The 23,640-nt window shown below is 41.7% G+C and overlaps 1 protein-coding gene across 1 annotated transcript in view; it reads right to left on the reverse strand.

Moving 5' to 3' along the window:
• LOC126259823 (trypsin-7-like) overlaps positions 1–23,640 on the reverse strand; it is a 126,441-nt gene that overhangs the window by 82,013 nt on the left and 20,788 nt on the right. The window contains exon 3 of the mRNA XM_049956865.1: positions 9,850–9,907. Within this exon, the coding sequence (XP_049812822.1) occupies positions 9,850–9,907 (58 nt within the window). The remainder of the gene's footprint in view (positions 1–9,849; positions 9,908–23,640) is intronic.

Raw genomic sequence — 23,640 nt, forward strand, 5'->3', positions numbered from 1 at the left:
AGCTCAGAGTCAGTCAGTACCTAGCGACCAGGATAGTGTACATAGCGGACTTGTACTTCACCAGCAGTGAGGATAATGTGGAGAGCTTGTACCACAACATCTGGACTATGTTAAGTTAAGTAGCTTCCTGTTTAAGTTAATAAGGAACCCTGTTAACACACACGTGCAGTTGTGTTATAGAAAGAGGATACCGGCCACCGAACAACATCGTCTTCTTGCTTCCCATGATACTAGCCTATGGTTGCAACAAGATGACACAAAAGACATAATACACACATAGGATTACAGAGTTCTGATCACATATCATAATCATCTAAAATGTTGCAAATAGATTGTAGGTTTGCAACATGTTTTACTTTATGACATTATTCTCCACAATACCATCAAATTATAGATACTACTGAAGTATGATTGGTCTCCATGAACAACATTATTTCACAGGCCTGAGGAAAATGAACCAATGTATGAAATGGACTTAAACCATTCACTATTAATGAAAGTACTCTTTTGAGTGCAGTTAACATTTTACATGTATGAAAAAGAAAACTGGAAATGGAAGAGAGAACAAAGACAGCAGTACATGGCAAAATGACTGCCATAATAAAAGAATATAAACTGCTACTGGAGAAAGAGCAGTCCATTGTAGATGTGTAAGCAGAGCTAACACATCCTTAAAACACTGGGTATGGAAAAATCTGGATACACGTAGGGAGTACAAGATACGGGCATTTACTGTAAACAACAATGAAACATGGCCAAATGTTGGAGTACTCACAGAAATCAATGGATTTGTGGACAGTTCCTATATTAAAGGACACCTGAAACTCTTCTTTATGAACATCCATTCACATTTGAATTCTCTTAAAACGGATGGTTTACATTGTATCTAAATGTGGTAAACAGGAGGTGGTGCATCTAAATGTTGAGATCTCCATAAGGCTGTTCACAGATGATACAGTTGTCCATTAGAAGATAATAATGCTTTACCAAATTGCAAAGGATGATTGATTGGTACAGGGACTGTGACACAGGTAAATGTAGCTATTGCACATAAATAGGCAAAAAGATCCATTGTGATGTCGGTGGAAACAGTACCAGCCATATAATGCCTGGAAGTAACTGTCCTAAAGTAGAATGACAACACAATGAAATGTAATTCATCCATGAAAGAAAAAGTGGCCTACAGAACATTGTTAGACTGATTTTTGAAGTATTGCTTGTCAGTCTGGAGACCTTATCAGGTTGGATTAATAGAAGAAGTAGGGAAGATCCATTTGTACAGTCAGTGTGAGGTGCTAAACAGACACCAGTGACAGTCACTGTAAGAAAGGCATGGTACATCACAGAGAGGTTGTACTGTTAAAAAAATCTGAATGAGTAAGTTTTGATTGATATATTACTTTTTCCTACACACATCTCAAGAAATGATCACAATGAGGACTTACTGATAATCATTCATGGCTCACAGATGAAGTAGTGATAATGGTTATATGCTGGATGTATTTCAATTACACATTATAAGGTGGCGAGCAGGTGTTATGCATCTAATTTTCAGTACAGGCACTGTTAAATGATTGCCAAATTGTGATGTAACAATTACAAAAATAGAAGTGATGAAGCCAACAACAAACAAACTGAATTTCAAAGTCAGGAAGATGAGAGAAGGGGATGCGTATGTGGTATATCATAAAAGCAGAGATGCTGAGTCGCAGATAGGCGTGCATACATGTGCAAGCATGCACACACACACACACACACACACACACACACACACACACACACACACACACACACACAAATATGATCACACAAATGCAACTCATGCCCACATGACCCACATGGCAGCTGAAGCCACACTTGGCCTTGGGCCTTGTTGGCTGAAAACTTTTTCTGTGACACTCTTTTTGTTGTGCCTATCTGTGACTCATCATCTCCGCTATATGGTGAGTAGCAGTAATCCCTTTCATAATGTTGTCACATTTCATCCTGGATTTTCCATTGTTTGATGTCACAAAAGCTGTAGTTTTAATGGAAGATTTGTTAAAGGAAAGAATACAAGGAGAGGCCCTACCATGTAACAGTACTCTTAACTTAAGTTCCTATACAATCTAAAATGACTACAGGATGTAGTCCTAATGCAGTGGATGATGTGTGTTATTACACATCCGACTTCATTTGTACTTAGCTGACATGGATGGATTAGTGGTGTGAGGTGCTTGTGTCCTGCACTTTGCTCTGCAGGAGTACTGTTTATTCTTCATGTTTTAATGTCCTTGTTAATACATATAGATTAAATGTATGTTGCACTAGACTGTCGAATGACCATGTAAAATTCCGCATTAAAATAATTTTGCCCATAAGAGGAACAAATCAATGCTTTCCATTGACACTAGTCACTGCATTAAAGATGTGATGAGCTGTATTTGTTTCAGCTAACAACAGGTATGAAATGTGTAAACAAAATTACAAATATGTACCAAAACACCTGAGCAAATGCATCAGACAACTGTAAGAAAGGAGAGTATATATCTCTGACAGCTTTGATAGGGATCTTAAATGAAGAAAGCCATAATTGGACTGTCAGTTCCTGCAATCAAGTGCAATTGTTTAACTAATTTGAGCAGGTCTGATGTCCAAGTTAGTCTCTGTGAAATACAGAATAAAGGAAAAAAGACCACTTCTCCTACATGAGAATGAGAATGTGACAGTTAGTGGAATACTGGGAAGCATTTTGAGAAGATATAAAGAGCTTGTTATGCCAAAAACATCTGTATTTTCCTGTGCATTAAAAATCAGGGCAGGAGTGCTTGTTGTAATATTTAAGCTTGTGTGTCAAGTGCCTTAGACCCTACTACATTTTAAAAAATGTATAGACATCCTATTTATGTACACAATAAAATGTGATGGTATACATGGGTTTGTGCATGGTCACCTGCGATTGGTCTGCCATCACAGAACAATGAGTTTCATATATAGTACAGTCACCGCAAGAATGGTTACAGTACAGGTCTTGCTAAGGAAAAATATGTCAGGGTAATGGAATGATAGTAATACTCATTCCTGGAAATAGTACAGTTATAAAATTATTAGAGAGTGTTTAAGGCTGTCTACATACAGTGTCCACTGCTGTCCATGGCAGTTGCCCCTGCAGATGCTTTCACCTCTTGCCACATAGACAAGTAGAAGCCTACCAAACAATGTATCTTGTGTCTATATGCACACTGAGGTCTCCTGCTGCCATGCATGGATGGGGTGGGGCTTTAATTCTGTTATTTCAGGTATGGCCAATGCTGCTGAGGCATGCTGGCACCTGTTGGCCAAGGCAGTGTCTTATCCTCAGAAATGAAATAGTGGTCTTCTTGAGACCACTGGAATATGGTGCAGCAGTTGCAGTGGTAGTGGCACAGTGGTTGTCGATCTTGCAGCTGTCAGGAGAGGCATACGCAATTCAGAGATGATGACATCCGGGACTTCTCCTCACATTTTTTGTTTGTTTTAAATAAGATGCATACCTCTCCTGTGCATATCTCAGTGGTGGTAGTGGTGGGTGGTGGCAGAACAAGTGTCAGAAATTGTTTAAACATGACATGTTAGTGTAATTTAGAAATATGGTTTTTAATATAAATGCTTGTCTGCAGAGCTGCTCTTACTTGGACTTTTTTGCTTTACCATGGTTATTCACAAGTCTACTGTAATCTTATAACATCAGAAGCCTCTAAGGTAGCCAGATAGTGACACCATTGTGCATAGGCATTTATTTTTAACACACTAATAATGAAGGGACAAGTTCCTTACAGTGAAGCATTCCTATATGCGGCAAGATTGAGTTTATTTAAATAATGCACTGTGGTAATTGTTAAACATGAAACCATGGGAAATCCCTGTCATTTGTTCATAACAAGAGTGTATTATTTTAAATAATGAAGTATGTTAAATGTAAAACATGAAACTGGGATGTCAGTGTAATTTGTTTAAATGTTACACTGTGGTAATTCTTAAACATTAAAAGTGTCATATTTCTGATAATCTACATGTGTCTTTGCATAACAATTATTTCCACATAAATTTTAACAAATTGCTCCAAAACAACAAATAGCAACAGAAGTTGCTCACGCACTGGGGTGCCAATGTCAAAGTGCCTGGGCAGCCATGATGACATTTTTCAGCCAGAAATTATAGTAATGAAATTCAGCCCACCACACACACCATTTATAATTCAGCCAGTTGGCCTAGAGGAGTGGAGGAGTGGGAGGAGAGAGTGAAGGGGGAAGGGAGCCATTGTGGATCATAAATTATAGTAATTAGGTCATAAACTATACTTATACAAAGATAAGAGCAGAACTGTGGGGTTCATTTACAAAAGGCTAAAAGCTTCTGGCAGCCATACATATGGGCCACAGCCAAGTGAGCAGTTTGTTTACATAAGGGTCAGTAATCATCCTGGACCCTGAAGTTGCAGACATAGACCACCTCTGGTCCACTACTAACATTACTGATCATTTAGTGTGGAGCTAAAACACTATTTTATACAGAACGTAATCACTTGCCTGGTATGTTATCATGTTTGCTTTCAATCATTGCAACCTATACTGTCAAAGATATGTTGTCTCCACCTTCAAGTGGGTGTACCTCCATTGGAATAAATTCCTGGCCATGTATCCATAAGACTTCTTTTGCTTCTTATCCTCTCAAGAATTGTTTCCTGTGGTTTTTACCCATTTAGCAAAGTCACCCTGTATAGGATTCTGCAACTGACAAGATTAGACAAAATAACTGCTCAAAAAAATTTCTGGTTCACCAGCATATATATGATTGTGTCTGTACTTAAATTCAAGGGGAGAAATGTATGAAAGAATAAGCCTTTTGAAGTTAAAAATGCAACTTTACTGCAAATTAAAACAAAAAATTAACCAAAATAAAGGCAGTCTGTTTGAAAGCTCACAGCTTTGCACATTTATGATATGTGTGAAAATCTGTTGCTGGATAACATTCAACACCACTTTACACCATGTATTTTAACATGCTTGGCTCCTTCTTGGTACGCTCTCCACACAGTGTATGAGACGCTGCTGCTAAATTCTATCCTACTCTTCAACAATAGCCCACCTGCAAGGGCAGTATTTGACTATGGGTTTGAGGGTAATACTCCAATACTATGCAGTCTTCAAATTACCCTCAATAGCAATCAGAGGCGTCCACCATCTCTACAAGATACCAACCCAAAACACGACTGACCCACTTCCCTGCTGAAACTGTGGGTCTGCATGCATGAAATGTGGGTTGGTATTTGGCAAATCTTCACACTCTTCTCCCTTGATTACAAGATTGGCTGCACTGATGATGCTCTGCACATTTCAACTGGTCCCTAGATCACTCAACTGAGCTCATATTATCAGGCACTGTGAGTCACTCTATTTCATTGATTTTTGAGTCTCAGAGGATGGCATGATGTGTTTATGCATTATTGTGTTGAAAGAGAAACACATTGTCATAATGTTGACTGCAGTGCTTGACAATGGGTGAGAGGATGATGTCCCGATACTATACAGTCCTCAAATTAACCTCAGTAGCAATGAAAGGTGTCTAACAGCTGTACATGAGTGACCCACCTCCCTGCTAAACCCATCGGTCTGCACAGCTGAACTGAGTATTGGTACTTGACCAGTTCACACATCTACAATGATTATCAGATGCCACTCTTTGGAGAAGATAGTTTGACATTATTGATCCAGGTTTCACTCCAGGTGTTTACTGTCACCTTCTAGGTGAACCACACTGCTAGGGGATGTGTACTGTTATTTGTAATAGTTGCCTATAAGCCAAACTGATTCTGTTGAGACAGTTACGTACTGTCAGGGTTGACACAGGCCTCACAGCTGCTCCAAAAAAGGCATGCAGTTCTTTTGCTTCTCCTTAGGTTACTTATGAGCCATGATTTGTAGGCAGTGGACTTATGCTTGTATTGTTGGTGGGAAAGGATGACTACTTCAAGGTGGATACTCAATGTTTTGTCTCTCATGACAGTGGCTGAACGTTCGAATGACACCACTGTGATGTACATAAATTTGTTGGGCAACCATTTTGTAATAACTTCTCCTTTTGGCACATACTGATAATGTGTGACTGTCTAAGCTTGAAATAACTCTTTGAGGCATACTGAAAGACTGAAAAGTGCACACAAGCCATCATAAATTGCATTCAGAAATGGAAACACAGTGCACTCTATTGAACTGCTTTGAGACCAAACATTTATTTTTATCTCCATTATGATAGTGGGCAAAAGTGTGTTGAGAAAGAGGTTTCTGTTTGAGAAGCAAAAACTGTGCAATTCATGAGGCTGATGCAAAACGTTTTGTTGAAATTTTATGACTGACCTTCACTGAGGCTTCAGGGAGGCTTTTCTCAATGCTAGGCCAAATGAAAGGGGCAAAACACACCCTCCCAAAAGAGATTATTTAGTGATAAGAAGAGTATATGGATATCAGAGGTGCAAGAATAACAATCAGAAAAAACAAGATCTAGAAGAAGATCACAGAAAATCTATACAGAATAAATTAAGAATTCCAACAACAACAAAACTGAATCACCCCAGCACATCATTAGTTTTTCTAAGGCACCAAAGGGTCTTATACATTCTGTATGTGTGCATGCCCTCCACTCTTAGAGGGGGCAAGGAAGAACAAAAAAGAAACTGCTGTTAACTTTTGAGTCCTCATCACCTGAATTAACAGTCACTAGTGTGTTTCTGGTCTGGGATTTCAAAGGAATTCTATTTGGACTGACATTTGTACTGCTGATGATGACTTAAGGATATGAGATGTCATACTACAGATATAACATCCATCAAACTGCATCGTTGTGCTTATCCTCAAATTATAGAAAATACTATGAGGAAAAATTAAACATGATTACAGCCATCAGTCATGTGATGCTAGTGTGCCAGTGACGTGAAAGGCAGTGGTGCAGGCGTTACAGGCCTATCATAAGAGCAGTGTTTCCTTCATGTGACTGAATTTCAACACTACTCGGTAGTTGGGCATGGTACACTAATCGTTAGTCGATATTGCTTGGTTTTATAATGAATCAGTTATACATGTAAAAAGTTTTTGAATGAACTGGTCATTCATCGGAAAGGCAGGTGCAGGGATATACACAAGATCAGACCAAAGAATTCTAAATCCATGAAAATGACATTCTCAAATCTTTATCTCCACTATTTCCAGAAAAGAATGATGACAACTAAGCATAGACATTATCATCAGAATAGCAACATGTAGAACTTGATTGTGGATGGAGTAACGGCCAAGTTCCAAATTAAAGAAACAATAAAGTAAAATACTATTTGGCTGTCCAATATTTTAAAACCAGAGGAGAAAAAAAAAAAAAAAAAAAAAAAAAAAAAAAAAAAAAAAAGAGAGAGAGAGAGAGAGAGAGAGAGAGAGAGAGAGAGAGAGAGAGAAAAGAAGAAGAAGAAGAAGAAAACTGATTAAACTGAGTTTGCAGTGAATAAGAGTGAGAATCTTATTGTGTACTTTTTATGTCACTGGATATTCAGCTGTTGTAAGTATGGTCTCAAGATTGGTTTTTTGTGTAAATATGATGGCCACAGAAAAATAAATCACAAAAGGAGAATTATTCCAAATTTAAAAGTGTAACATTTTCTGAACAACAAAAATATATCACTGTGGCTACTTTTCATCTTCGTTCCTTGACTGTTAGAAACATGAAGTGTAATTGTATTAAATTTCCTTTCAGGTACATACAGAGAAATTGTTAATCTCTGAGTTCAACTAAGTTATTTTCTTCTTTGACCTAACCCTACACAAGTGCTGAGTGGCATCATGTGGTAAGCCCCTTGATGACCTGGCTCCATGAAGCTCTGTTTGGACATGATGACTTGCTTATTGCAAGCCCATTCTGATAAGGATCTTAAACTGTCCTATCCACCACAATGGTGTATGTCCTCTAGGTCTTCAGCTGTTGACTTTTCCCTCTATGACTGTTATTTCAATTTTCACTTGCCTCCTGGGTATGTGATCAAAATACGATAACTGATTTTGGTTGATAAGTGTCAAAAGTCTTGTTCTGATGCTGAGCTGCTTCAGGATCAGTCCACTAGTTTGTTGTGCTGTGCATGGGGTTCGAAGTTACCTACTATAGCATCACATTTCCAGATCATCAGTCCTGCGACAATCCACCATCTTCACAGTCCAAGTTTCTGGTGCATAGGTAACAATAGAGAAGATGAGTTTGGATGAGGATGAGCTTTGTCTTGGCAGTAATGGAGAGGCCTTCCAGATGTGAGCAAGTTTTTGTGTAGAATTTCTCACAATTGAAATGTGCCTCTGGATCTCAGGCTCACAATCTCCAGTATTAGTGACAACAGATCCTCAGTAATTGAAACCTAAAATCAGTCCTTAAAAAGTGGTAGGCCTTCATAACAAATTTGCGGCTGTCTTTCTGTTTTCTAAATTATTTTTAAAATGTATCATACAGTATTGTCAACAGTTGAAGTTACCAAGGCGTTCAAACAGTCTAAACCAGAGGGGCAATGTGGGTGTGAATTGTGTTTTGCACTGTGACAATTTGCTATGTAGTGTCAAGCCTGACAATCAATGCATCTGGAAGGAATAAAGTGGGAAATAAACCCTATTTTTAGTGTGAAACACCCAAGTGTGTGATGACTGAATGAAGGTGAGAGCAGAAATACATATAGATGTGTGTGTGCAGACCTCCACTTCACCAGGAGTAGTTGCTTGACAGTTTGTAGATGACAGAATGAGGTCCTTCACCCTTTTCTTCTCCCATATGATAGTGTCTTTGGAGCTAATTATCTTCAAATGTACAATAGTCTTCATCCCCCAACAACTCTGTTGGTGTATGATATGCTGTAAGGTGATGGCACTACTTGGGTGTTGTGGGCAGAGTGCTTCCCGAACATGTCTTGTACCGATTAGGGAGAAGTAGGCCTAGTGCAAATATGCTAAAACTATCAGAACTGATCCAAGGTTGGAGAGTTTTTATCTTGAGCAATGCCAAAATTGTGCCTTTTGAACACATTGTCAATGCTGTAGAATCCTTGTTATTCAGATGTACCATAGCACTGGCACTTCACAGTGACCCTATACATTGTAGTTGAAGAAAGCTATTTCGCCATTTTCAGGACTATGGCACTGATGTGACAACAGTCTTGTGGCATACAGACAATAATAAGATTGCACCTAAAAGTACAATGCCTCCCTTGCAAGGTATCCACTTTTTAACCTTTCAGTGCAAAACAGTGAGCAAAATATATGTAAACAAAATATTTTTATTTTCAAGTACAGACACTTCCCATATGCATACCATGTGTGCCACTAAAAATTTCAGTTCTGTTTTCAGTTTCCTGTCATTTTTAAAATATGTTTCCCCCTTCCTTCCCCTCCACCACAAAAATTCCAACAAGGTAATGTACAGAGAATGGGACTATCATGTGCAATCCATAATGGACAGATTTTCATTCAGGAACTCACGAACAGTTTTGTTACAGTGAAGGTGAGTATCTTTGTCCTGAAAGAGAATGTGAATTTCAAATTCTCTATTCAAGGGTATGTAAGCTGCACCCCAGTTGTATTTTGGTAAGTCACATACTTTGTGAACAAAATAAGTAATAGTGTTGGAGCACATTTTTTGTTGGACTGTAGGTGCTGCAGCACAGGAACTCAGCTTAATACATGTTAAATCAATCAAAATGTAGACTTTTTATCATGACAATCTGAAACGATGTTATCACTGTTGCAACAGAAAGGTTTTACATTTACTGATGATGTAATAGGTCACACATATATACCAGTAGTGTGTTTTACTCACCAATCTGTTCGAAGTGACCGTCACTTGACGCAATTGCTAATGGACCGCCACTGTCGCCCTGTAATGATAGAAGAACTGCATATAAAGACTTCATGTGCAGTATTTGGTGGTTCACAGTGTAATTAAAAGTGGTGATGCCCACTTCATGGAAGATCAGACAACTTATGCATCAGTATAATAGAGCACAATGGACAAAATATCTTTTAAGTCTTTCAGAGTAACAAGTCAAAATGGAAGGCTGCAGCTCTCCTAAACATTTCTAACTCAACTATTTCCTATTTCATTGGGAAGTAGAAATTGTATGACAGTCTGTAAATGAACAAGCTGACTGCAAATATTTACTCACTGGGTGTCAGAAAAGTCATTCTGATATATCGACAGTCTTTAGTTATCACTTTCAAAAGAGCAAATTTCAGTGTATCACATAAAAACCCACAATTTAGACTGTTCAGCTTGGCAGCTGACTATAAGGCATATGTCATATTGACAACACTAGACAGTTCATCACAACAACCAAACAGCAGCAGTAATGAAAAATAGTGGAAAGACATTCTTTTTTGTCTTAAGCTATCCCTCCCCATTTTAAAGGCAAACAGCTCAAATTATTATCTTCCTATGGCATACTCTACCCATAAATCGAACTCTGCTAGAAGCAGGAACTCACTGGCTCATGTTAATCCTTCCGAATCACTGTTCATCCATTCTGCATCTTTTCAGCACAGTTTCTGCTGTGATGAAGTGTATTTAGCAACTATAAGATATTTGCTACCTAGGCATGGATGTTGTTCGTGATTATGATTTTAGAAATATGGTGATTGTTCTTTTCTGATATTCTTTGTATTGCATACCCTTTGCATATCTTATTTATCAGCCCTTTTCACTATTCTTCACTCTGAATAATTGAAGCATATTATTTCCATCATTACTCTGCTACAATTATTTGTATTAGAGGCTTTTATAACTTCACTGTTGACACTTATTACTCATGTGCAGTCTTAGACATTACTTTATTTTTTAGTGTTCCATGTTGGATTATCAGTTTTCAGACTGGTTTGATATGGTCAGCCATGATTTCCTCTCCTGTGCCAATCTCTTTATCTCAGAGTAGCACTTACACATGTCATCCTTAATAATATCTAGGATATTTCTCTATATCCATCTTCCCTTTTAGTTTTTGCCCTCTAGCAATGTGAAAGATATTCACTGGTGGCTTAACACATATCCCATCATCCTGTCTCTTCTTCTTGTCAGTGTTTTCTACATATTTCTTTCCTCGACAATTCTGTTGAGAAATTCCTCACTTTTTATTAGTCCACTCAATTTTCAATATCCTTCTGTAGCAACACACTTCAAACACTTTGATTGTCATCTTTCCTTTTATTCCCACAATCCATAGTTCACTTCCATGCAATACTATGGTCCAAATGTATATTTTCAGAAATTTCTTCCTCAATTTATAGTCAATGTTTGATACTGACAGTCTTCTTTTGTTGAGGAATGCCCTCTTTGCCGGTGGTAGTCTGCTTTTTATGTCTTCCTTGCTTTCTCTGTCATGTGTCTTTTTGTTTCTAAGGTAACAGAATTCCTTAACTCTGCATGCTTTGTGGACCCAAATTTCAATATTAAGCTTATTGCTAATGTCATTTCTGCTACTCCTCACTACTTTCAACTTATTTTGTTTTACTCTCAATCCGTATTCTATAGTCATTAGATTGTTCCTTCCATGTAAAAGACCCTGTGAAAATATTATCATTGATATCTTTTCACCCTGAATTTTAATCCCACTCCAGAACATGTCTTTTATTTCTGCCATCATCCTTGTCTTGCATCCATTTTAATGAGAACTTAATTTTTGGTCTCCCATTCACACCACTTCCTTCTGTTTCCCATACACATAGTACACTAAGGTGACAAAAGTCATTGGATAGCGATAAGCAGATATACAGATGGTGGTAGTGTCACGTATACAAGGTGTAAAAGGGCAGTGCACTGGCAGAGTGTCATTTGTACTCAGGTGTTTCATGTGAAAAGGTGTCTCATGTGGTTATGGCTGCATGATGGGAACTAACAGACTTTGAATGCGGGATAGTGGTTGGAGCTCAATGCATGGGACATTCCATTTTGGAAATCGTTAGGGAATTTAATATTCCAACATCCACAGTGTCAAGAATGTGTCAAGAATACCAAATTTCAGGTGTTACTTCTCACCACAGACAACACAGTGGCCAGTGGCCTTCACTTAAAGACTGAGAGCAGTGACATTTGTCTAGAGTTGTCAGTGCTAACAGACCAGCAAAACTGCATGAAATAACCACAGAAATCAATGTGAAATGTAAGACAAGTGTATCTGTTAGGGCAGTGCAGCAAAATTTGGCATGAATGGGCTATGGCACTAGATGACTGTTGGTAGTGCATTTACTAACAGCACATCATCACCTGCTGTGTCTCTCCTGGGCTCATGAATATATCAGTTGGACCATGCATGACTGGAAAAGCATGGCCTGGTCAGATGAGTCCCAATTTCTGTTGGTAAGAGCTGATGGTAGGTTTTGAGTAAGGTGCAGACCCCACAAAGCCATAGACTCAAGTTGTCAATGAGGCACTGTGCGAGTTGCTGGTGGTTCCATAATGGTGTGGGCTGTGTCTACATGGAATGGACTGAGTCCTCTGGTTCAACTGAACCGATCATTGATTGGAAATGGTTATGTTTCGCTATTTGGAGACCATTTTCAGCAAATCATGGACTTTGTGTCCCCAAACAACGATGGAATTTTTATGGATATCGCTGGGCCACTATTGTTCACAACTGGTTTGAAGAACATTTTGGACTGTTCAAGCACATGATTTGGCCACCCAGATCACCTGACATGAATCCCATTGAACATTTATGGAACATTATCAAGAAGTTAGTTCATGCACAAAATCCTGCACTGGCAACACTGTAACAGTTATGGATGGTAGAGGCGGTATGGCTCAGTTTTTCTGCAGTGTACTTATAATACTTGTTGAGTCCATGCCATGTTGAGTTGCTGCACTATGCTGGGCAGATGGAGGTTCGAGACAATATCAGAAGGTATCACATCACTTTTGTCACCTCAATGTATATTACCTGTCTTTCTTCACTGCTTTTTCATATTTTTCTCAGAATTTTGAACATCTTGCTCCATTTTACATTGTCAAACAGGTTTTTCAGGTCACCAAATCCTATGAACATGTCTTGATCTTTCTTCAGTCTTGCTTCAATTATCAACCACAGTGTTGGACTTGTGTCTCTAGTGCCTTTACCTTTCCAAAAGCCAAACTCATCGACATGTAACAGAACCTCAATTTTCTTTTCCATTATTCTGTATATCATTCTTGACAGCAACTTGGATGCATAACTTTTAAGCTGATAGTGTGAATGATTTTGCACTAGTCTGTATGTATGATATTTTCCTAAAAGTCTAATAATATGTTTCCAGTCTCATATATTCTATTTGTCATTTACATCAATTTTTTTAGAAATTTCTAAGGAAAATTATATGTGCCTCACACTTTATTATATATTTTATGTGATATTTTTCTGAAAGTCTGATAGTATGTCTGCAGGCTCATAGATTCTATGGACCAAGTTGAATAATCAAAAAAATTGTTCAAATGGCTCTGAGCACTATGGGACTTAACTTCTGGGGTCACCAGTCCTCTAGAACTACTTAAACCTAACTAACCTAAGGACATCACACACATCCACGCCCAAGGCAGGATTCGAACCTGCGACCGTAGCGGTCGAGCGGTTCCAGACTGTAGCACCTAGAACCTCACGGCCAGCTCCAGCCGGCAGCTGAATAATCATTTGCTTACCACTTCTCCCAGTGATTTTAGAATTTTCTAATTAATGTTACTTGTGCCTGCCATCTTATTTTAACATGTTTGTCAAATTTCTGTTTAACTCCACCTCCAATGTAGGATCCAAATATGTCATGCATATCGACTCCCATTTCTTCTTCTATCACATCATCAGACAGTTCCTTGACCTATCTTCTTTCTCCTTTTCAAATAACATTGGAATTTGTCTTGCACTCTTAATGTTGATACCTGTGCTTCTAATTTCACTGAAGGTTACTTGGACTTTCTATATACTGAATCTGTCATTTTAACTACCATTTGTTTTACAATTTCTTCACTTTTTTCCTACAGTAATTTCACTTTAGCTTTTATTGAACTAAGTATGAAGTTATAGAAATCGTACATTTATCTACAGAGATGAATGAACACTAAATTGCCCAACATAATGCAGTAACAAACAAAAGTTACAGTGCTCATAACAGATATTGTAATGGTTCTGCCAGATGGGGTGCCAGGGAACAGACCACACATAACCATTCAGGTGCAGAAAAGAACTTGGGCTATACAGGAGTTACTGTGTGCCTCATACAGCAAGACTTCTTTGAAGCTAGGAATCAGGGGCTGAGAAAAATGTCAGAGAACCTCCAACTCTTAACTCCACCCCTCCCTGTCTCATCCGCCCACTGCTGCCGTAGGCCCCACTGTACATCCAGACTGACATCGACAGGACTTTGGTTCAATGCTGAAAAGCAATATCTTTGAATTATTATGTGAAAACTCTTAAAGCTTTTTAAATAAAACAAATGTTATTAACTTCTACATCTTTATTTTTCTCATTTACATATTTATCAGCGTAGATACAGTAGCTTGAACACACATCTCCCAACAAGAGACCAGTTTGTCCTCAGGTGTCTAATGCTTTCCCACGTCTGCCGTCGTTCCCACCCATTATCGGCACTAAAGAAGACTGGGAAACCTACTTACATCAGCTGAAACAACATTTCACAGCTTTTGAAGTCACAGACGACTCCTTGTAGCAGTCGTTCTTTTAGTCTTGGGCCTCCCCAGACATGTTGTTTCTTCTCTGCAAGTTTGCACTGTTGTCTAATCCTGTGGCTCTCTCTTTCCAGGAGATATGCCTTTTGCTGACACACTATTATTCCCAACACTACCATGTGGTCACCTCTCGGCTGGAGCTCCGCCAGTACCATAAACAGCCTGGTCAATCCTATCATTCCTGGGTAACGGGCTTGCAGGGTCTCAGCTGTCAATGCGTTTTTACATGCGCCAATCAGCAGTGTAAGGCTTCGTATGCGGACTCCCTGATCTGGGATGTGGTGGTTCAGCTGGCTCCCGATCCTGAGGTCCATACTGCAGCATTGAAACTCAACAATTACTCCTTGGAAGAGATTCTCTGCATTGCCCACTCCTTTGAAATTGCTCAAGCAGCTAACGAGCATCTTATCGCACGGCCGCAGGTGGCGGCGATCAAGGCGTCACAGCGGGTTCCGCCCTCATGATGTCGACATGGTCTGGCAAGCACCATCAGGACTCCTCGTTGTCCGATGTCTCTATGGCATCGGCGCCTCCAGTTGCCCCTCATTGCCGGTCACGCAGCCCACTTCCATGTTGCCCACATTGCTTTACTGCACATTCTCGAGCTGATTGCCCCCACCACTGGAAAACGTGTACACTGTGTAACAAGGAGGGCCACATCCTATCGGTTTGACGTAGTTGCTTGACTCACTCCAGTCCCGCCCCTCCTGGGCCTCAAGATACAGTCCATGCTCTGCTATCAGTCGTCCCACCGTATGACCTGTCAGCACGGAAGCTGATGCTCCGCCTTTTCACTGATGATGTCAGTTTTCAGATCAACACTGGGGCCACTGTCTCCCTGATTAATATGGCGACATATACCCGGCTGGGCTCTTGTGAATTGTCACCTCCCTCTCGCCATTTCGTTGCCTACGGAGATGGTTCCATTCCCCTTTCCGGGCAGTTCATCGTCCAGGCGATGTACAAGCGTGTTCCCCGGCTCCTTACCCTATTTGTATTCGACCATCTGTCGGCTTCGAATATTTTTGGCCTGGATGTGTTTCAACTGTTTGTCTTTTCAATTTCCGATGAAGTTAAGGTTGTTTCCATGGCTGTTCCTCTTCAGGACTTGGACGATCTGTGCTCCACTTTTGCGTTGTTGTTTGCAACGGATCTCGGATGTGCTTCTGGTTTTCAGGTGAATGTCACCCTACGGCTGGATGCACAGCCTTGCTTTTTCTGGGCCCGGCCCCTTCCAGTGGCCTTATGTATGGCAGTCAAGCAGGAACTTGATAGGCTCCAGGCTGCTGGCATTCTGGAGCCTGTGACTAACAGTGCCTGGGTGATGCCACTGGTGGTCATGTGGAAACCTAATGGGTCCCTTCGGCTGTGTGGGGACTTCGGCGCTATAGCCAATGCTCAGTCCCTCATTGACACTTACCCCTTTCCCTGACAGGAAGACCATCTCACCAAGCTTGCCGGGGGAGAGTATTTTTCAAAGATCAACCTGGCTGAGGCATACCACCAGTTACCCTTGGATGCTGAATCTCAGAACATCATGGTTATCAACACGTCTTTCAGATTGTATCTCTTTGGTGCCGGCCATTTTCCAGCAGTTCTTGGAGCAACTTACACAGCCTATCCCTGCCTGTGTGAATTTGACATCTTGGTCACTGGGCGTTCCTGCCAGAAACATTTGCAAAACCTCAGCACCTTATTTCACGCTCTGCAATCTGCTGCTAGTTTACGCTGTCGGCTGGACAAGTGTTTTTTTCAACCGGAAGTGGAATACTTAGGCCACTGGCTTAGCAAAGATGGCATTTGCCTTTCGGGTCATAATGTCGCGGCAATTGAGGCCCTTACTCGTCCCAAGGACTTATCTGAACTCCAGGTGTTTTTGGGCAAAGTTACTTATTACTTAAAGTTCTTGCCCCAGGCTGCCTCCGTTGCTCAACCCCTGAATCACTTGCATCGCAAAGGGGTACCTTTTGATTGAACTCATGCCTGTGACCAGGCTTTTCTCCGTTTAAAGGTGATGCTGAAGTCCGCCCCTTGCCTTACTCCTTTCTCTCCGGACCGCCCCTTCGTTGTGGCAGCTGATGCATCGACATACGGCTTTGGGGCCATCCTCGCACATCGAGATGCTGATGGCTCCAAACAGGCCATCACTTATGCCTCTAATACATTGACCCCAGCACAACGGAACTACTCTCAGATTGAAAGGAGACCCTGGCAATCATTTTTGCCATCCAAAAATTTCACACGTATCTCTTTGGGGCAAAGTTCACCGTCCTGACAGACCATAAACCCATGCTTATGCTTTTCAGACCCCACTCTCACCTTCCAGAGCGGACAGCCCAACGTCTCGAGTGCTGAGCGTTGTTTTTACATAATTATGCTTACACCATCCAGTATAAGCCCACCGCCCACCATGCTAATGTGGACGCTTTATCACATCTCCCAGCAGGCCCCAATCCTGACTTTGACCAACAGGAGGTCCTCTACTTTCATATAGATTCCACCTACCAGGATGCGCTGGTCGGTCTGCCTCTTATGCTGCTCACATTGCCGCGACTACCCGCAGTGACCCTATCTTGTGGCAGGTTCTCCACTACTTGGTCCACGGGTGGCCCTCCTGTGTTACTCATCAGATGCAGTCCACTTTCAGCCCCTGGTGCCACCTATCCCAAAGGCTCTCCGTGGTAGATGCTGTTGGCCATGGAGTCGGATGCCCATTGGGTGGTCATCCCTCTGGATTTGTGGCTTCAGGTGCTCAGTTTGTTACACCGCAGGCACTGGGGTATATCCGTATGAAAGTTTTGGCTCACCGAAACATGTATTGGCCTGGCATCGATGGCGATATTGACCGCCTGGTCCGTGGGTGCACTGTGTGTGCGCGTCACCAGGCAAGCCCCCCTCAGTCGTTTCCACCCTGGCCTGTGCCTCACCAGCCCTGAGATAGCATCCATATCGATTTTTCGGGCCCATTTTTGGGGTCTATGTGGTTACTCATCGTTGATGCCTTCTCCAAATACCCATATGTCATCCGCATAGTATTCACCACCACGGAGGCCACACTCATGGCCCTGGCCCAGGTTCTCACCATTGAAGGCATGCCACATATGTTGGTCTCTGATAATGGTCCCAAATTCATGGCATCCTCCTTCCATGACTTCTGTCAGGCCAATGGTATCAAACATATCCGTAGCCCCCTTTCCACCCTTCGTCCAAGGGTGCGGTGGAGAGGCTTGTCTGCACTTTTAAACAACAGTTGACAAAGGCGGTCGACATATCTCCAACAACATCGGCCCTCACCCTGTTTATGAGCACCTATTGCACTATGCCAATTGACGGACACAGTCCGGCAGAGCTCCTTCATGGGTGACAGCCGCAGAGCCTGCTCCATTTGCTGATGCCATCCCCCTCCCAACCCCACTCCCAGCACTCACAGCGGTATGCCCTTCGTATGGGCACAAGGCAGGTTGGATGCCCACCACAGTCGTCGCAGTGCATGGGCGGCATGTGATGTTGGTGCAGACGTTGAAAGGGTTGGAGCGCCGCCATCATAATCAGCTCTGACCGCGTGTCCCATGGGACTTGCACCGCCGCCGCCTCCTCTCCTACTTCTTTCGGGTACAGATGTGGTCCTCAAGTCACTGCCCCTGCACCCAGTTGCCATCTCCCTGTGGGCCTGTCAATGGCCCTCCCCACCCCCAGGTGGATCAGCAGCTCCCCCCCCCCCCCCAACCCCACCGCCCTCCCCCAGTCTCTGGGTCGGCTGTCACGGATACCTCGGGCATCCCTTCCTCCCTGCCAGCAGCGATTGATGAGCCCAGCTCTTCTCCCCACTGCCGCCCACCTTGGCACTATCTGGGGCATTTCCGCTCCTACGTGCAAATTTCAGGGGGGAGGGATCTGGTACCGCGCGCCGCGGAATTTGAATCCGTGTCAGATGTCATGGACATCGAAGACCCCTAGAGGTCTCTGCACCATCGTGCCATAAGCTGTGGCGGCGCGCGCTTCCTGGCCCACATTTAGTGGTTTCAGCGGCCAATAGCGGTGCCCCCGATCGTGTATTTCAGCACCTGTCTCTTGCTGCCAGCGAGTCTAATTGTTGCGTGAGTATTGACATATCGCCTTGACAACAGACAGTGTGCTAACCATTCTTTGTTTTTATTACTAGTGGATGTCTTGGATTCGTTTGGTTGTCTCTGTCACTCTGTTGCTTCTTGCGTGTTGTCATCATAAGGTCTTTCTTGATCGTCCGTCATTGTTTCGTATTCGTCCTTTCCGTTCATTTGTTTGTTTGCAGGCCACTTTCCATTTGGTCCCGCCGCACTTTCTCTGCCACCCCGCAACTGTTCCAGTCACGGTTACAACATCAATGAGCCACTGAAATGAATTTCCTCCCCTCTTCTCTAAGGAAGTGTTACATCCTACTGATGTCACTTCTATCACACCAACTGGTGCTCATTCAGCCACCAGCATTACAGGTCCTGTGTAATGTTAAAAAACTGTATATTAGTCTAGTCAACAACTCTACTCCAACTTCTGAATCTTAAGTAGATCAGAGCTGTTTTGCCAAATTTTTAGGAAAGCCAGGAGGTGTTTATATGCTCAAGTATTTCTTTTAATATGCTCCAAGTGCCATCCTTTCTTCTGTACCTAAAAACTACTTCTGCAGTTTATTGTAGGACATGCCTGGAAATGATGGCTACAGGATGTGGAAAATGATCTGAGAAAGAAGGGAGTAAGAAGATGGAGGAAATGAGCAGAATATTGTCAAGACTGGGCTGCGATCATCAGAGAGGCCAAGGCCCTATTAGGGCTATAGTGCCAAGCGTAAGTAAGTAACTACATTTAATAATGCTTGTGGGCCCTCTGCTGATGTAAAATTTCATATGTAGAGAGTGCAGCGCAGTTGGCACTACACCATACATTTATGTATAAAATTTTGCATTTCTAGAGGGCATTTGTGTGTGTTATTATATGACTTGGCTAAATCAGCCTTATCATGTTACTTTTCATTATTTTACTATTAAGTTAACTGATCTTCATAAAAGTCATTTGCAAGGACTTTTATATTAAATATTTAGTGGATCACTTAAACACTGTACTAGGTTTTAGATTTTGACAAATTTCAAATTGGTATGTAACTATTTTATCAAGACAGTCTTCAAGAAAAGCTTTCTAATTCTTTAATTTTTAGGTCTAAAGTGATGTCACAGTTTTGTATAAGACAGTTATATGAATGTATTAATGATTCTTTACACAGTTTTTGATGGATTGCTTCACCATTAAGATATGAGAAAACATGTTGTAAGTCGGCATTTCTTGAATATTTCAAAGTGATACAGAAATATGCTTGTTGACTTTAGATATTAAAGAAGGTTTTTAAACTACAGGATTGAAATAGAATCCTGTTAATTAATTGATAACATAGATGTCATTATTTGCACTACTTAATGTAAACCAAGGCTATTGTAATAGACATAAACAGCTGTCTCAGTTTCCTTCTGCCTATACACCAGCAAGATTGTATGGCAACATGTACTGCCATGAGGTTGTTGGATTCTAACTCAAATGGTATATTGACCAAAATGAATAGCTGCTATTGGATAACATAGTGTTTCTCTCATTGTTCTGTGTAAAGTAAATTAATTCTGATTCTGTAATTTCCTTGTATTTTAGCATTGAAGATGGCTATTTACAGCTTAAATCTAGATATGCAGGAGTAATAAAAACTAATGGGGTTGTGACTGATTGCCGTCTACCTCTCCTTCCTTACTTCTCTACAGCTGCCACTCCGACTGAGACATTTGTCATAGCGTTGTACCAACTTTCCAATACCCTCATCATAGAAGGCAGCCATCTGTGCTTTCTGCAAATTCTTTCCACTGATGTGTAGGTTATTGTCTGTGCCAAAATCTTGTCTTCTTAGCCAGCAGTTCATGTGAGCAGAAATGAAAACCTGAGGGAGCCAAGTCCAGTCTACACAGTAGGTGATCAACCACACTCCATCGAAAACACTGCAGGAGCATCCTCATTGCTCCTGCATGAAGAAGGAAATGTATGGCAGTTATATTGTGTGGGTCACATAAAATCAGGCGAAATCTCTCACAGGGACTCATACTTAGTGGGAACACAATTTTCTAGGCGGCATTGCATGCTCAGAACTGAAAAGAGCGATGACTTTCCATGCCTGATATTACTTGTTAACCAGCATACTCAATACACCACTTGCTCTCTGCTCTGCATACTATAGTGGATCATATAACCACTAAGATGCAGTTGTTGACCATTAAAGAATATAGGTAGTGCTCCTCTTGACATGCGTAAGCCCCTTTCTCTGCCTCCCCTGGAATTTCTGCCTGCTTACACAGGAAGAGGCACCAACTCCTCCACCAGGTTGTTTGTGTCCACACAGTGGCCATGCCCTACACTGGCAATTAGTGATGGCCTGTAGACAACTCTGTGGTGTACCAGCTAGGAGAAGGCTTCCCTTTCTTGGCCGTGCACAAAACTGACTACCTTGTCCACCTCTTAACCCTGCAGCTGCATCTGTGGCTGCTGCGACAGGTTTGGCCAGCTGCTCTGCTTTGAGACAAATAGGGCCAATGCCCCAGTGCTGGCCTGGTGCCTCTAAGTTTACTCATCAGGTGCAGGTTCCACAGCTTTAGGTGGAAGCCCATCTATTGTTGCCACATCTCAGCCTCCATCCCAGCTCATTCACAGGCTGCTCTGACTGCTGGTGACTCTTGGAGAAGCTCTGACTGGTGCTAGCTGTGCCACAGATGCTGTCAACCAAGTCCTCCTAGCCAGGACAAGTGTGATAGCAGCACCGACACAGCCAGCTGGACGGGGGAGGGAGAAAGACGTGCCACAAATTACAAATTCACGGCACAAACTACATATGTTTACATGGTCAGTAACAGCACAATTAATTTATGTGACAGACATGTCCATAACTCTGAATGGAACAGTATCTAAGGCACCATTTTCATTTGTAAATTTTATTGTAGTATAACCTTGTTTGCAGTAACAAGTAAGTATAAAAAGTACACGCCTATAAAAAGTATACTAGTGACGTTAGATCATGTATACAAGAGGTGGACAAAAATATGGAAAGAAACTTCCTGGCAGATTAAAACTGTGTGCCGAACCGAGACTCGAACTCGAGACCTTTGCCTTTTGCGGGCAAGTGCTCTACCATCTGAGCTACCCAAGCACGACTCACGCCCTGTCCCCACAGCTTTACTTCTACCAGTACCTCGTCTCTTACCCTCCAAACTTTACAGAAGCTCTCCTGCTAACCTTGCGGAACTAGCACTCCTGAAAGAAAGGATATTGCGGAAGCTGTGGGGATGGGGTGTGTAGCTCAGATGGTAGTGCACTTGTCTGTGAAAGGCAAAGGTCCCGAGTTCGAGTCTCGGTCCGGCACGCAGTTTTAATCTGCCAGGAAGTTTTCATATCAGCACACACTCTGCTGCAGAGGGAAAATCTCATTCTGGAAAAATATGGAAACTCTACAAAAAATGTTTGCTCAAACATAAATGCAGATGCTAGCCAAGTCTGCAGGTTGTGGTGTCATATTTGACCATGAATGATACCTATGCAATGTCCTCAATATGTTACAAGTGTCAGTTATGATCAGATCGGTGTTCTGTGTAGTTGTGAATGTATTGTCAGAGCTCAGCACATTCAAATGTGGGCACATTGTTGGTGCTCTTGTAGTGGGTGCTTGCATTCAAGTGCATGGTGTTTCAAAAGGCACTGTATCAAAGAATTGTACCACGTGCAGGGAAAGTGGAAAAACATTACCTGCTAAGTCACAACATGGAAGAATGTGTTTGTTGAGTGAACATCATGGACAGTCATTGAAAAGGACTGTGACAAAAAATAAGAGGATGACAGTTGCAAAAGTCACAGCAGACCCGTATATTGAATTTATGAATTCTGTCAGCTCCAAATAACATGAAGGGAGCTCCATAAGCACGGAAATTCAGTCAAGCTGAAATCCCAAAACCACTTGTCAGTGATATAAATGTCCATTACAGCAAGACACAGTGTGGAAGCCATAACACCTGGACTGTGAAGCAATGGAAGAACGGCATTTGGTCAGTTGAGTCTTGTTGCATACTATTTCCAACTTTTGTCTGAGTTTATGTCCCAAGACAGAAATAGGGTAGGTGGTCAGCGATGATTTGGGCAGCCACATCATGGCATTCCAAGGCTCCCACATTTATTCTGTGATGTTACATACTGCCAAATAATACATGACCATTTGGTCTGATCAGATCCATCTCATGGTGATGCAGTGGTGATGCTGAGTTCCAAGACAACAGGTCCCCAGTGCACGCAGCTCATGTCATCAAGGTTCTGTGAGCACGAGGACGAAATGTCACATCTTCCCTGGCCACTGCAGTCACCAGATCTATCTCAGTATTAGTGAGCCTTTGTGATCTGCTTTGATTACTGCCATCATAATTACCTGGACTTGTGACTATTGGTCAGGAAGAATTGTGTAAGATTCCATTGCATGTCATACGGGACCTGTATTTATCCATTCCAACACCTGTGGAAGCTATTTTTAATGCCAGTGGTTTTCTGTATCGTATTAGGTGTGATAAAATGATGTTTCTGTTTTTTGTCCACCCCTGTATAAAACTTGTCATGAAATATGCAACAAATTTAACCAAAGATATGGCTAGTGGGAGCTAGAAAAGACAATAAGTATCACTATTTATTTGTTGTGGTCTTCAGTCATTTGATGCATCTTTCCCAGCTAGTTTATCTGCTGTAAATTCCTTATGCCTGTAAAACTGCTGCAATCAACATACATTTCAGTCTGCTTATTGCAGTCAAGACAATTTTCAATTCCCACACCTCCTTTCACTGCAAAGTTGATGATTCCTTGAAGCCTCAGGCTAC

Source organism: Schistocerca nitens, chromosome 5, assembly GCF_023898315.1.
Source record: "Schistocerca nitens isolate TAMUIC-IGC-003100 chromosome 5, iqSchNite1.1, whole genome shotgun sequence".
Lineage (NCBI taxonomy): Eukaryota > Metazoa > Arthropoda > Insecta > Orthoptera > Acrididae > Schistocerca > Schistocerca nitens.